We start from the raw sequence: 14,559 nt of genomic DNA on the forward strand, positions 1-14,559 counted from the left end.
CTTTTAAATGTTGCTCAGTACCATGTCCACTAGGACTTATTTCAAAAACCAGAAGCAGCAACTTCTGTAGGCTAGCTCTGCAAATATTTGCTTAGAATGTATTCTGACATTTGATTCACATAGGCTTTCTGTGCTACACAAGAATAGCTTAGTAGAGCATTCTTATTTGATTCACTTTAAATTGCTGCTGACAGAAATATGAAAAGAGATCAATATGACAAACAGATCATAAAATTCGAATGAATTTTCCTAAGTAAATAACTAGGGGATACACAAAATCAGACTCAACCTCAAAACAGGTTAAAATGGCATATTCCATAAATGAAATGCAGTTGGGAGATGCCATGAATAAGCAGAATGGAGCTTTTGTCTGGAGGTGCCTCTGAAGAATATGAGAGTTAAAAAAAAAAAGTTAAAAGTAATATTCCTCATAACTTTTCTGTCAGAGTCCATGTATAACTGTTGTAGAACATAATGAAACAAATCATAAAAACAGCAATCTGACAGATCCTTTACCAATGCTTGACTCATTTAGCTACCTTGCATGAAGAAATTTTTTCTGAGTTAATCTGGTGCTTTTTATACATCAGATTTTATGATGTTATATTGAATTCAAACCCTTTAAGATCCAAATGTTAGTATACTGTAATATATGGTACTATAAATACTAATATTAATGATACATTCTGTCCATGTTCTTACTGGACCAGAGTATGTATCCTGCTGTAGAAGGGACAGGATGAAGTGAATGGCCCCATCATTTGTGAAATAAACACAGGGATTCCCAAATCCCTGACCCCCTTCAAGCTCTACACACACCTCCATAGGAATCTGGAGGGGGAGGGGCAACAAGGAGATGGGATCAGGGAGGGGAATACTCAACAAAATTTCTACAGTTGAGAAATACAAGTCAGGTACCTCATCTTTAATTTCCTCAGAATAAAGAAAGGTAACTAAAAATAAGAGTAACAAAAACAGAGGGATTCTGAATAGTGCGTTAAAAGATTTTTTATGTTTTTTATTGGCTGAGAGAAATAACATTGCATTTCTTCATTTGATGAATCCTGCCAAGGAACTAAAAAAAAAATTTTTTTGAGAGAGACAGAGTGTCGGGGGGGCGGGGGGGGTGGATCTCATGCAGACTTCCTGCTGAGCACGGAGCCCAACATGGGGCTCAGTCTCTCGACTTCTGTGATCATGACCTGAGCCGAAATCAAGATCGGATGCTTACCTGACTGAGTCACCCAGCTGCCCCAAGGAGCTAAAAATTTTTAATGCCCATATATTTTAGTGAATGAGAAAAATGTATCAGAACAGATTTTAAAGTACAAACCTTATTCTGAAAATGACCTTCCCCAGCATTTCTAATCTTACTAATAAACCTTCAAATAATTTTCCTTCCAAAACAGAAAAATAATTCAATGACCTGGTGCCTGTTCTACCACCTCCCTCAGGTTAGAGTGAAAACGTATTACCTGGTATTAAGTGGTAAATGACCAAGGAGTTAGCTTTGCCCAGCGGCATGCGTGAGAAAGGGCCAGGAAGAGAAGGAAGTTGCCTTCAAAATGATGTGAAGATGGTCACTCAGGGTGAGAAGTTACTTTCCAGTGTCACATTTAATGCTTTCAAAATACCATTGACACAAGGGCAACCCCCAGCTTTTGAAAGCAAAAGTAAGGGAGAAAGAAAGGATAAAGCATGTGATAGCATTCTTGCCTGCCTGGAAATGAGAACCGTGTGCCTAAGAGCAGCACTGGTAAAGAGAGGCAGGGAATAAGGTATTCATTATATGCCCTCCACGCCCAGCCTACCCTCGGCCAGCAAGCCACGCCCCATGACTGCTCCCATGTAAGTGAAAGCACTCATCTGCTCTGGCAGTCTGACATCCTGGACAGGTCCTGAGCTCCTACAGGGCCAGGGCCACACCTCACCTGCCTCTGCCCGGCTCTCCCCTAGCGGTTTCACAGCCTTTTACACGAGCTTAATTGTTCTCATTCATTCAAGCCCTTGAAGTGTTTCTATTAGAAGTTAGCCTGCTGTTTCTAAGTATTTAAAAAGCAGGGCAGTGGTAGACAGAAGTAGCAATAAGGGGTGGGGGGGTGGGGGGAGCAGGGAGGATACACATATTTATACGCACACCCAAATCTTTTCTAATTGGAGGGTGGAGAGAAAAATTGGGAACATAAATAAGGAAGTGTGATCACTTGGCTTAGATAAGAAGGATGAAAATTGTATACATATACAAGAAAGTAGAGAAAAAATAAAGCAACAATTACGTTCTATGAGTAGTGTATAAAGTCCAGTGTTAATGCCCCATGGGGAGAGAGAAGAAAGGTCCTTTTCTCAAGGAACTAACAATCCAGGTGAAGAAATAACAGGAGAAAAATCAAACAACAATGCAAGAGTTTACCAGTTTTTCAACACAATACAAGTGATTCTTTCAGAAGCCAGTGAATGACTGACTGACAAGTTAATGGTGCAAACAAGTTCACAGGAAGACAGAGTTGGACATGACACCATAGTGAGAAATCATGTGGCTAGAGAGGCAATCACAATGCAGAGATGTTCTGATCAGAAACTTGAAGAAAAGATCATTGAGGAGGTGCCTAATTAGAAGACCGAATAGGCTGGCAGGGGGAAACTTGGAAAATCCACTAGTGATAGAGTTCAAAAGACAGTCTGAGGTCATTCCTGAGAGAGTCCTGAACACCCAGCTAAAGAGGGGCATGATAAATAGGCCATGCTCTGCCCTGCTCCTGTGACTCCCTAGTGTTCTTCAAGCTGAACCAAGTATTCAACCACTCACGTGGTACGGCAGCCTCTTGCCACTTAGTCAATACGAGTTATTGGACAGAATTATCATCTTAAATTTTTTAAGCTAAAGCGATAGTTGGATAGACAGCCAGCAGCATTCCACCTGCCCCTATGCTGTTGGGATTTTATATTGCACATAATATGTGCCAATTAAATTGTTCCAAGTTCCTAATCCATATTTGAATCTAACACCATTTTATGGGAGTGTATAGAGTGAGACAACTTCTAGATCCTCCAGGAGTATGTAGATAGTTAAAACTATTTAACTAATAAACCTAGTAAGGGTCAGTGCCAGAGGTCTGAAAAACCACCTTGGAGAGTGAAAGCAGAATAAGCAATCAAGTAAATAACACCCACTCAAAAGCGATGATCTCAAATTGGACTTCTGAGACCAGTCCTCTACACAAGAAAAGTCAACCTTGACACATTCTACTTTCTGATAAATACTTTTATCATCAGAACACTGACGAGAAGAGCCTACATTCTAATTGCCTTATTCACAGTGCTAAGGAAAAACTGGTCCTGGCATTCCTGTGTGGGCAGAAACAATGCCCTCAATTCTCAGACTAAAATCAAACGTGGGAACGACTTTCAGATGCCAAAGGAAAATGTGAGCAACTCTAGCTCAGAATGCACATTCACTTTTGCTCCCAAAGTCTTGCAGGAACTTTCACATTTATTTTCAGGCTCAAAAGATATACAGACTTATCAGCTGTAGTAAAACCCAGCGCAATCATAGAAACAGAGGAAGCAAGTATTCTCATTCTTACTTTGCAATCTGAGGATAGAAAAGAGGAAGTGACTGCCCCCAAGACATCCAGAGTCAAAAGAAAAGGAAACATAGGTCTCCTGACTTTATATCCACGGCTTCAACTAAATCTTACTGTATTTTTTCCTGAGAGGAAAGAGCCCCGCTGTTTGAACACACTGAATGTAGAAATGATCAGCAGCAGGATCACAAGAGTCCTATAGCTGAGTCTCTGGAACATGCATGCAGAACCCAGGAGACTCCCTAGAATTCTTTCCATTCAATTTCCGGTATTAAAGGAGCTTGTCGCATACCATTAAATATCCCTATAAGATAAAAACAGATGTTATCAAAGAATAGAAATTATAGTTTCTTCATTAAAAAATATAATCCTCAAGGGCCGTCTGGGTGGCTCAGTCGTTAAGCATCTGCCTTTGGCTCAGGTCATGATTCCAAGGTCCTGGGATCAAGCCCCACATCAGGCTCCCTGCTCAGTGAGGAGTCAGCTTCTCCCTCTCCCACTCTCCCCTGCTTGTGTTCCCTCTCTCACTGTGTCTCTCTCTGTCAAATAAATAAATAAAATCTTTAAAATATATATATAATCCTCAAGAGTTTCCAAAAAAATATTTGAGAACTTTTATTATCAATAGATGATAAACCAGTATAAAATATAAATTGTAATTTTCACCAAATACAATAAAAAAATACTTCACACAAAGATTTGGAACAAATGCACACAGACTAGGCCTTGGGTCAAAATTAATGCATGGCTTAGCAATAAGCTTATTGTTACATAAGCCAAAAATAACATTAATTACTGTCAAGCCACTTCCATATTGTTTTTTCATGTAACTATAATCATTCTCTAAAAATGCCCTCTTAACCAATATTTATGCTCACAAATACTGTACTTGTGAGGCATTTTTATCCACTCTTAACAACATATACTGTTACCTCAAAAGAATGCAGACTCGAAAGATGATAATTACTTTTTGAAATAGTGCTGCCTTGGTTCCCTGAGCAATCTTATTCATTTAATTCCTGAGGTTCAAGAAAGAATAGGCTCAGATGGCCCACAGGAGAAAAAAATGAGGAAACAAGCCTAAAATGAACCGAACAAGGAATATAGGGATATAGATGGACATATGGAGATTCAGCTACCTATTTTAAAGAAGTAATTGGAGAAACAGATGTTAGGACACCAAACAATAATAAAAAAAATAGCTACCTATTTTAAAGGAGTAATTGGAGAAACAGATGATGTTAGGACACCAAACAATAATAATAAAACTAACTGAAAAATTATTCAGTTAGTACAGTAACATTTGCATGAAATGCCTTAAACAGGGTACTTCTGCTGACTAAAGGTACTGACAGGTACCACAAACAGGAAACTGTCTAACTTTCCCAATGCTCGAATCACACTGATGAAATCCTATCTATAAAGACCACTGATATGCATCTTAAATGTAGTGAATAAAAAAGTCCCCCTCCTGGGGCACCTGGGTGGCTTAGTGGTTAAGCGTCTGCCTTCAGCTCAGGTCATGATCCCAGGGTCCTGGGATTGAGCCCCACATCGGGCTCCCTGCTTGGCGGACAGCCTGCTTCTCCCTCTCCCACCCCCCCTGCTTGTGTTCCCTCTCTCACTGTCTCTCTCTGTGAAATAAATAAAATCTTTAAAAAAAAAAAAAAGTCCCCCTTCAATTCCTGTGGCCACACAGCTGCCTACTGTGCTCTAGAATCTAAAATCTAAATAGCACTCTTGACCTTGCTGGATCCTTTGTCCCAATGACTTTACAACCTCTTCTGTGTCTCCCCAGCAAATTTTGCTCTATAGGTCAGCTTGAATCCTCCCATCCTGGCATTTGAATGCCCTCTAGAACCTCATCTGACTCTATAAGGTCTCTAAGTTAGGTCATTCCAACTCCTTGAGACTCCTGTACAGACCATGCTTCCCTCCACTGTTGTAGGTGCCCTAGAAGTCAAGACAATCAGGCCCTCTTCAGTGGGGATGCTATAATCTAAAGGTCTAACTGAAAATGAGACACATGTGCATACAAAAAGAAAAGAATAACCAGCATCTAAAAAGTCACAATAGAATCTTTAATGACAATGAACAGATGGAAACAAATCTAATCTCCCAAACCAAATAAAGTGAAAGTATTTATTTCCCACACTGTAGTCATCTTCCGTGAGTGCTTGCAAGTTCATCAATAGCTACGGTTTCCCACAACATACTTCCCCAAGTAGTCCTTAGACACTGATTTCCGGTGTAGAGCTGCGGAACTACAGATAAGCAGCATCAGCACATCACCCTCTGTCTAAGGTCAATGCTGGGACAGGAAACACGAGAGCACTCGAACCACATGATGGCTGTCCTCTGCGCTCTGCTCCTGAAGAGGAAGTAACAGAAGGTCTGATGCGTATCAGACTCATACTAATGATACTAAGCAAGCAACCAGAGAACCAAAATGGGAAGAAGCACTGGATAAAAGAAAATCAACCAAAATAGGAAATACAACTTAAAACATGTGCATTGTTAGAAGAGCTACTATGGGGGCGCCTGGGTGGCTCAGTTGGTTGAGCAACTGCCTTCGGCTCAGGTCACGATCCTGGAGTCCCGGGATCGAGTCCCGCATCGGGCTCCCTGCTTGGCAGGGAGTCTGCTTTGCCCTCCGACCCTATCCCCTCTCATGTGTTCTCTCTCATTCTCTCTCTCTCAAATAAATAAATAAAAATCTTTAATAAAAAAAAAAGAAGAGCTACTATGACACTGATGAATTATGGCTTATGGTCAGATATAAAGTCACACTGCTTAGAATTCTAGTGAAACGCCGGTACCTGAAATCTGCTTTGGGATCACATCACTGAAGGCTACTCAACATTTCGTTTTTTCTTTGTACTTAAAAGGAGAAAAAAGTTTACTCAACACATACATGCTATACACTAATTTCAAATTTATCATTCTCAAAAGTTCATTTTTAATGATATTTTAAGTAATCATTTAAATGAAAAGACAACTGTACATTAATATAGTCATAAAAATAAAGATTCCTATGCTTTTACAACCAATTTAAGTCTCAGTGAATTTAACTTTGGTTAATTGCAAACTCTGCTGCATTTAACTTTGCATTCTTTCTCAACTCTGCTCCAAGCAACCCAACAACTTCATTCCCCATGAGTAGCAAAGTCATAGAAGAGGGAATAGTCATACAGATAAGAATGTTATTTTGTACCATTCCAAAATGAGATCTGACATCTAATAAATGAGTGCTAAACAGATGGGAAAAAAGTGGGTAGGCACAATGATTAATATCAGACTTTATTAAATCAACTGTGTCTATCAAACACTTAAATATTCCTAGAAAGAGTAGCAATAAACAAAGAAAAATACCAGACAAATCAAAATTAGATGGCAGAATATGGCCACATATCAGTTATCATATAAAATAGCTAGCCTAAACTCACCAGTTAAAAGACTAAACTCTCAGGGCACCTGGGTGGCTCAGTCAGTTAAGCTTCTGCCTTGGGCTCAGGTCATGATCCCAGGGTCCTGGGATTGAGCCACGCATAGGGTTCCCTGGTCAGTGGGGAACCTGTTTCTCTCTCTCCCTCCACTGCTCCCCCTGCTTGTGCTCTCTTCCTCTCTCTCAAATAAATTCTTAAAAAAAAAAAAAAAAAAAAGACTAAATTCTCAAAGGGGATTAAAAAACATGTCTCTTCAAAATACAAGGGCACAATATCTAAAACCAAAGAAACTGAAAAAGTCCAGGCAAATCCTAACCAAAATAAAGCCAGAGCAGTAATATTGATGTCAAAATAAATTTTAAGGTACTATATGATGGTAAAAAGGGAAAAATTTTGTCCATGTAGGCATCTAATAATCTAGCCTCAAATTTTATAAAGCATAATCTTACAGAAATATGAAGAAAAATTATCAAACCAATAATTATAGGGAGAGATCTCAACACACCTGTCATATTAGTTGATAAACTAAGCAGTTAAACAATTAATAGAGATAAACAACATGAGCCACATAATTAATAAGACTGATCAAGAGGACAGATCTGAACACCAGACCAAACTGTAATAAAACAGGGAATCTGAAGATTCTTCCCACAAGACATACACACATATATTCACACACACACATACTTCGGAAATCTAAAAACACACTTAGAAAAACTTTAGTGGTCAAAAATGACATTAAGGAGGTCACGTGATGTAATAAGCACTGGGTATTACATAAGACTGATGAACCACTGAACTCTACATCTGAAACTAATAATACATTATAGGTTAATTAATTGAATTTAAATTTTTAAAAAAATAAATAAAAGGAAACAAAGACCCATAACGGGATGCAAAAATATTAAGAATTGAGTGGCAATGTAAAGCCCTATGTTCAAAATTTGTGCTTTCAACAAGAGATACTTGAAGGGAAAACTAGAGCCAAGCACTTGTATATTTAATATTCAACTCAAGAAATTAGAAAAACAGCAGGGTAATCCCAAAGAAAAAATAAAGAGCAAAAGGGAAAAAAAAATTCTACAAAGTAGAAAAGAAAATACAGAAACAATAAACCCAAGTTGTTTCTTTGAAAAAAAAAAATTAAAATGGTAAATCTATAGGAAGAATGGATGAGGGGGAAGGCAAATAACACTAGAAATAAAAAATGGAATAAAAATTGAATGCACAAGACGACAATGCTATGAAAAACTTCATGCCAGCAGATTTATCAAATTAGATGAAATGGACAGTTACGACCAAAAATTTGAATGACTAAAACTGACTCAAGAAAAAACACTATAAGGAAATTGAATCAATGATTTAAAATAAACAACAAAACAAAAACAAAAACAACAAAACCTACTCTCCAACTCTCCTCTTTCCACCACACCAAGATAGTTTTACAGGCAAGTTCTACCAGATCTCCAAAGAACAGATAATCCCTCTCTTATCCAAATTTTCCAGAGAATATTAAAAGGGACGCAACTTTATGAGGCTTATAAAGTAGGTCATGAAATCTCATAAAGTGGATAGAAGAAAATTAAAAGTAAGATATGCAAAAACCCTAGATTAAAAAATACAAAATGAATGCCAAATCATTACGAATAAGTAGAGACAATGTTGAAAAATTCACCTTGGTGGTTATTCACTGGAATTTAAATTGGCACAACCACTTTGGGGATCAGTTTGCAGTGTCAGGGAAATCTGAGGAAGTAAAACTGCATCCTATCAACATCCAAATTCCACTATGAAGTGTCTACCCTGAACAAACTGTTGCATGAGTAAACAAGGCAAGGTGTATGATTATGTTCACTGAAGCACTGATTGTTACACTACATAAAGAAATGGAGCCTCTGGAGAGGAATGGAGAAACTGGTTTAGTCATTCACAGTAAGCTAGACAGTAGCTAAACAAAGTAGATTTACATGCTGTAAAAAGGGACATACAGAGCAAGAGAGGAGGGATGCAAAGGAAACTTCAGCCAAGTCTTCAAGGTTTTAGTTCTTAAAAAAAAAAAAAAATCTGAAACACATGGCAACATGGGAACATCTGATGAAAATTTTTATGGTGAATATACAACTGTCAATTATTTTCTAGATTTTTGTAGTTTTTACATACATCGTGACTTTAAAAGACCACAAAAATAGATTTAAACCATAAAGCACACTGGTAAATCTTGAGGTTTGGTGATACAAAGAGATTCAGAGATAACAGGGACCTTCTGAATTATCTAAGCAATCTTATATTCTATAGATGAAGTTGGTTTCTGGCTCAAGGTCAAGTTATCATCAAGCTGGTTCTCATATTCTAGACACCCTAACTTCTAGGATAGGTAGGAGAAACAAGGGACATGTGGTCAAGTGTAACTGAGTCAAGTTCAGACCAGCATTCCATTGTTTTCCTTGTTGTCCCTGCCCAACCCCAAACACACAGTGTCAGTCGGTCTCCCCGCCCCCCCCAGCCCCTCCCTGTCTCTCTCAGAGCTTTAAGGATTTTTAATCCTCTTTCTCCACTCCTGTTCTTGAAATAACTGAAATATCAGAATAATTATAACTAAAACGAGTAAAATAGATAAAGGCAAGGACTAGGAGTCATTCATCTTAGCACCCTCCAACCTTGTACTCTAATACATGTTTAAATATATAATAAACTACTGTTCAACTAGATAGGTCTATTTCACCAAGCTGAATGAATGCTTTCATTGTAAAGTATAACTTCTATTTTTAATAAGCAAGAATGCAAGGAATGAAGAAAAAGTAATTTTAATATTTAAATAGATGAGAAGACCCCTCTTCCCCTCAAAAAAGACTACTATTTAGAGACCATATTTTAAGTGAACAAAAGAGGTCCCACGTGTAGCAAATGAAACAGGGTAGTTTGGTGGTCAGGTTCATGACGTCCGGAGTCAAACTGCCAAGTCTGGAATTCTGGCTCACCCACTAGCTAGCTGGGAAAGTCTGGGCAAGTTATGCAAACTCTCTAAGCCTCACATTGCCCACTGTAACAATGGGAATACCCACAATCATACCTAAATACCTACCTCATACAGAGTCTCACAAGTGTTATGTGAAATCATCCATCCAAAGTAGCTGACACGGTTCTTCAGTGAACATCAACTACTAGCATATGTTCTTGTAAATAAAGTAACTTAGCTATGAAAAGCAACAAGCTCTTCTGACAAAATTATAAGGCACGAGACGCTTTAAAAAATGATATTGGTTTTGGTCATATCCACACTAATGAATTATATGCCTTGTAAGTCATAAGTGTTTTTTAATTAAATGAAGCTAAAAAAATGAGCTCGAGTTTAAGTCGGTATCTGACTCAGGATTAAAAAAAAAACCACTTAGGGAGGGTTAAAGTGCTGAAATTAGCATGGCTCTTGGAATAATCAACCTAGCACCACTGGTTCTCCTCAAGTGAATCCCTTACAGACAAGGCTAAGAGGTCAACTATTTAACGCCCATTCAGAACAAACACCTGCCAATCCACATGACCCGGGCAAACTAGCCAAGCCCCCCCTTCCCGCCACCCTCCCCCCAAGGGTCAGGAAATACTGTCTGTAATAGAAATGACCCACTTCCAGGTTTTTTTGGGTTTTAAAGCAAAACTGACAGGCTAGCTTATAGGAACACAACAATATACACACTGTGCCACCCCACCAGGGAGGGCAGCTTCGACTTCCGCTCGCATTCTAGGTATCAGGACCGCTCTCCAGCGGCACCCTGTCTCACCTCCAGGTCACAGCTGTACTCGGTGCCGTCTAGGAGCATCACTTTGCACTGGACCGTTTTGGTCTTCTTGCTGGCTTTCTGGAAGGCCTTCTCTGCCTTTAGCTCATTGGTCTGCACTTCCTTGGTCTCCCTCTTTGCTACTTCTTCTGACTTGTCTTCCTTCATTTCCTTCGCCTTCTCTTCTCTCTCCTTACTTACCCCTTCAGCGGGCTGTTAATGGAAAAAAGGAAGTTCATACTAAAGTTAACCGATCTGCAGAAGACCAAGTATTCAAAGGAAAATCTTTAGTAAGAATCGTGATTGTTATAAACCCCGTCAGCCTAAGATTTTTAAAGACTTCAAGATTTTGCCGAAAAGGGTATTTCCCTGTATTGCCCTTCCCCCCATCCACCGCCCATTTTCTCATTTTGCCAATTTGGTAATTTCAGCATCACATGAGTAAAAGAAACTACGTCCTGGCAACTAAAATTTAAATATCATTTTAAATAATAAAATTTCCAATTATAATTTCACACCATGGCAAAACCTGGGCTTCATTAAGCAACCAAAATGTTCACACCTACAAATCTACTTCTTCCTACTCACTGAACACTTACATCAAATCAAAGGTATAAAAATCCATACTATTTAAAAAGGAGAAGTAGGATTCGGAGAGTATCTGTTTAACCTTAAAAGGAAGAGACATGAATTTTTTTTTTATGGTTTGCATAGTTAATTTTTTGGCCTTATTATTTTGACAAAGATTTAAAAAACGAGTAACGAGAAGGCTGTGGCAGACTACCCCAGGCCCCATATTCCAGACACAGTAAGCCAAAATAGTATCTGAATACAAGAAATCTGGACAGGATTCCAAAGAAACAACTCCTTTTTGGTATGTGGTTCAAACACCAAGCTTTCATTTCCAGACAATTCCTTCTCAAACATACCTGTGCCTCAGGACAGCTCACGGAGGGCTTCTCTTCCTTGACATCAACTTTCATCTCCTGCTCTTTTCCCTGAGCAGTTTCTTCAGCATCGCCCTTGGCCTGCCTTTCTCCTTCAGGAAGAGATTGCTCTCGATCTAAAATCTCTTCCACAACAGCTTGGGCAGGCTCTTTTTTATCTCCTCCGTCTTTAGCTGCTACTAAGGTATAGGACTTCTGTTTCTTAAGCCACGGGGGTATGAATCGAGAAATGCCCCTGCTCTCAGATGGATCCTTCTCTCTCTTCTGGCGGCGTGGACTACTTTGGCTTTCAGCTGTAGGAGATGACTGGGAACCTTTTTCCTCCTCTGGATCGGAGGACTGATTCTGCTGATTTTCTGCTACTTCTTTAGGTTTCTCCTTGGTGGCATCTGCTCCTAATGGCTCAGATTCCTTCTTCACTTCAGATGCGGAGCCTACTTCCGTGGTCATGGTTACAGCTTATGCTGTAAACAAAACAAACAAAAAAATCACAAAATGTTATCTTACAAACTCTCTCAGTTTTAGTTTGGAGGTAAGGAACAGGGGGTGAGGAAGGGTAGGGAGGGAAATTGTAGAGAGATGATAGGGAGAAAATGGGTAGAGAAGGAACGCTCATAAGCACAAGACAAAATGGAGATTGCTACTCTTAGAATTCTCCATCAGAATCAAAGAACCAGAAGTGCCATCACAATAGAACTAACTGATTCTGTACTGGTAGAGCTTGAAACCGTTAACAGCTTAGAGTGATTACATTTATTACGTTTCATCTGGCCATAAGTAATTTTCCCCACAAAACTCCCGTTTTTTTAAGGGAAATTACTTTTCTCTCTACTTAGGATCCTTTATTCTATAACACAAAAAGTTAATTGACAATGTTAGGAAGTACAGAGACACATTTCACTGCAATTTCACGTAGGGAAATCAAATTCTACAAAAATCTGAGGTATAAAAAAAAAGTCAGGTACTATAAAGATGAATCCTAAATGTGGAGTGCTTAATGGTGAAAAAATTAAATCTGGGGGAGAAAAGGGTTTTTTTTTTTTTTTTCCAATTTAAATCCCATAATATACCAACATTATTTCAATGCAGCAGTTAGTCTTCTGAGACTACTCAAACTATAATAAAAAATCTAACCCTCCATCCCACTCAACCTCAAACATGGTTTTTCCTTGTAGATGTGATTTTAAGATAAGTACCTCAGGGTCCCTAATCTGAACCAAATGAAGACATTTATAGGGGTAGTGAAAAAGTGTGCATCTAATAAGTGATCCTATCACAACTAATGAAAAAAAACTGAAATTAAATCTGAAAGTAGCCCAGTCAGTTACGCAGCCGACTCTTGACTTCGGCTCAGGTCATGATCTCAGAGTCCTGGGATTGAGCCCCACAGTGGGCTCTGTGCTCAGAGGGGAGTCTGCTTGAGGACTCTCTCTCTCTTTCCCTCTGCCCCTCCCCCCTGCCCACACTCTCTCTAAAATAAATCTTTAAAAAATAAATAAATCTGAAAGTAAATGGTTGTCTCAATTTCACATAAGCAAAGAGGTACTTTTTAAAGTATAGCTCCCCCACTGACATTAAAAAAAAAAAAAAATAGACAAGAACAGCAGAGAGAGTACAATCTCTCTTCTCTTGACAATGATAAAAGGCCTGGCACCCTGGCCAGTAACAAATTTTCCACCTATCTTCAGAAGTGGTACAAATCTTGAATATTTCAAAACATAACATACCCTTGTTCCTTTTTAAATCTTTATCGAGATATAATTCACAAACCATAAACTTCACCCATTTAAATTGCATAGTTAATGGTTTTGAGTCTACTCACAAGATTGTGCAACCATCACCACTATCTAATTCTAGAACATTTTCATCATCCCCAAAAGAAATTTTGTAATCCATTAATAGTTATTCTCCATTCTCCCCTCCACCAGCTCCTGGCAATTACTTTGAATCCATATGGATTTGCCTATTCTAGACATTTCAAATAGACGGAATTATACAACATTTGGCATTTTCACTGAGCATAATGCTTTCAAGGTTCATCCATGTTGTAGCATGTATCAGTATTAAACTTGTTAAAATATTCTTCACCATCTTTTGCAAATCATGTATCTGATGAAAGTCTAGTATTTAGAATATATCAAGAACTCCTATAACTCATCAAAAGACAAAAAATTTTATTGTGCGGGCGCCTGGGTGGCTCAGTTGGTTAAGTAACTGCCTTCGGCTCAGGTCATGATCCCGGAGTCCTGGGATCGAGTCCCACATTGGGCTCCCGGCTCAGCGGGGAGCCTGCTTCTCCCTCTGACCCTCTCCCCTCTCATGCTGTTTCTCTGTCTCTCTCTCTTTCTCTCAAATAAATAAATAAAATCTTTAAAAAAAAATTTTATTGTGCAAAGAATTTTGAGTAGACATTTCTCCAACAAAAATATACAAATGTCCAATAAGCACTTGAAACAACGCTCATCATCATCAGTCATTAGGAAGATACAAACCCAAACCACCATGAGATGCCACTTTATATACACTAAAGGAAGACTATCATCAAAGAGACAGACAGTGGGCACCTGGGTGGCTCAGATGGTTAAGTGTCTGCCTTCGGCTCAGGTCATGATCCCAGCATCCTGGGATCAAGTCCCGCATTGGGCTCCCTGCTCAGCAGGGAGCCTGCTTCTCCCTCTGCCTCTGTTTCTTATGAATAAATAAATAAAATCTTTAAAAAAAAAAAAAAAAGAGACAGTAACAAGTACTGACGAGGATGGGGAAAATGTAAAAGTCTCAACCTTGATGGCAAGAAGGTAAGGTGGTACAG

General features: G+C 38.9%; 1 protein-coding gene across 10 annotated transcripts in view; it reads right to left on the bottom strand.

Annotated features, from left to right (window-relative positions):
- Window positions 1-14,559, bottom strand: part of EPB41L2 (erythrocyte membrane protein band 4.1 like 2) — a 210,669-nt gene that overhangs the window by 99,854 nt on the left and 96,256 nt on the right. For all 10 annotated transcript variants that reach the window (XM_034990645.1, XM_034990644.1, XM_034990643.1 and 7 more), the window contains exons 2-3: window positions 11,733-12,214; window positions 10,807-11,016 (exon numbers count right to left, since the gene is read on the bottom strand). In XM_034990645.1, coding sequence (XP_034846536.1) covers window positions 10,807-11,016; window positions 11,733-12,200 — 678 coding nt within the window. In that variant the 5' untranslated portion in view covers window positions 12,201-12,214. The remainder of the gene's footprint in view (window positions 1-10,806; window positions 11,017-11,732; window positions 12,215-14,559) is intronic.

The sequence above is a fragment of the Mirounga leonina genome, unplaced genomic scaffold (genome assembly GCF_011800145.1).
Source record: "Mirounga leonina isolate KUSES-001 unplaced genomic scaffold, KU_Mleo_1.0 Mir_53, whole genome shotgun sequence".
NCBI classification, from domain to species: Eukaryota; Metazoa; Chordata; class Mammalia; order Carnivora; family Phocidae; genus Mirounga; species Mirounga leonina.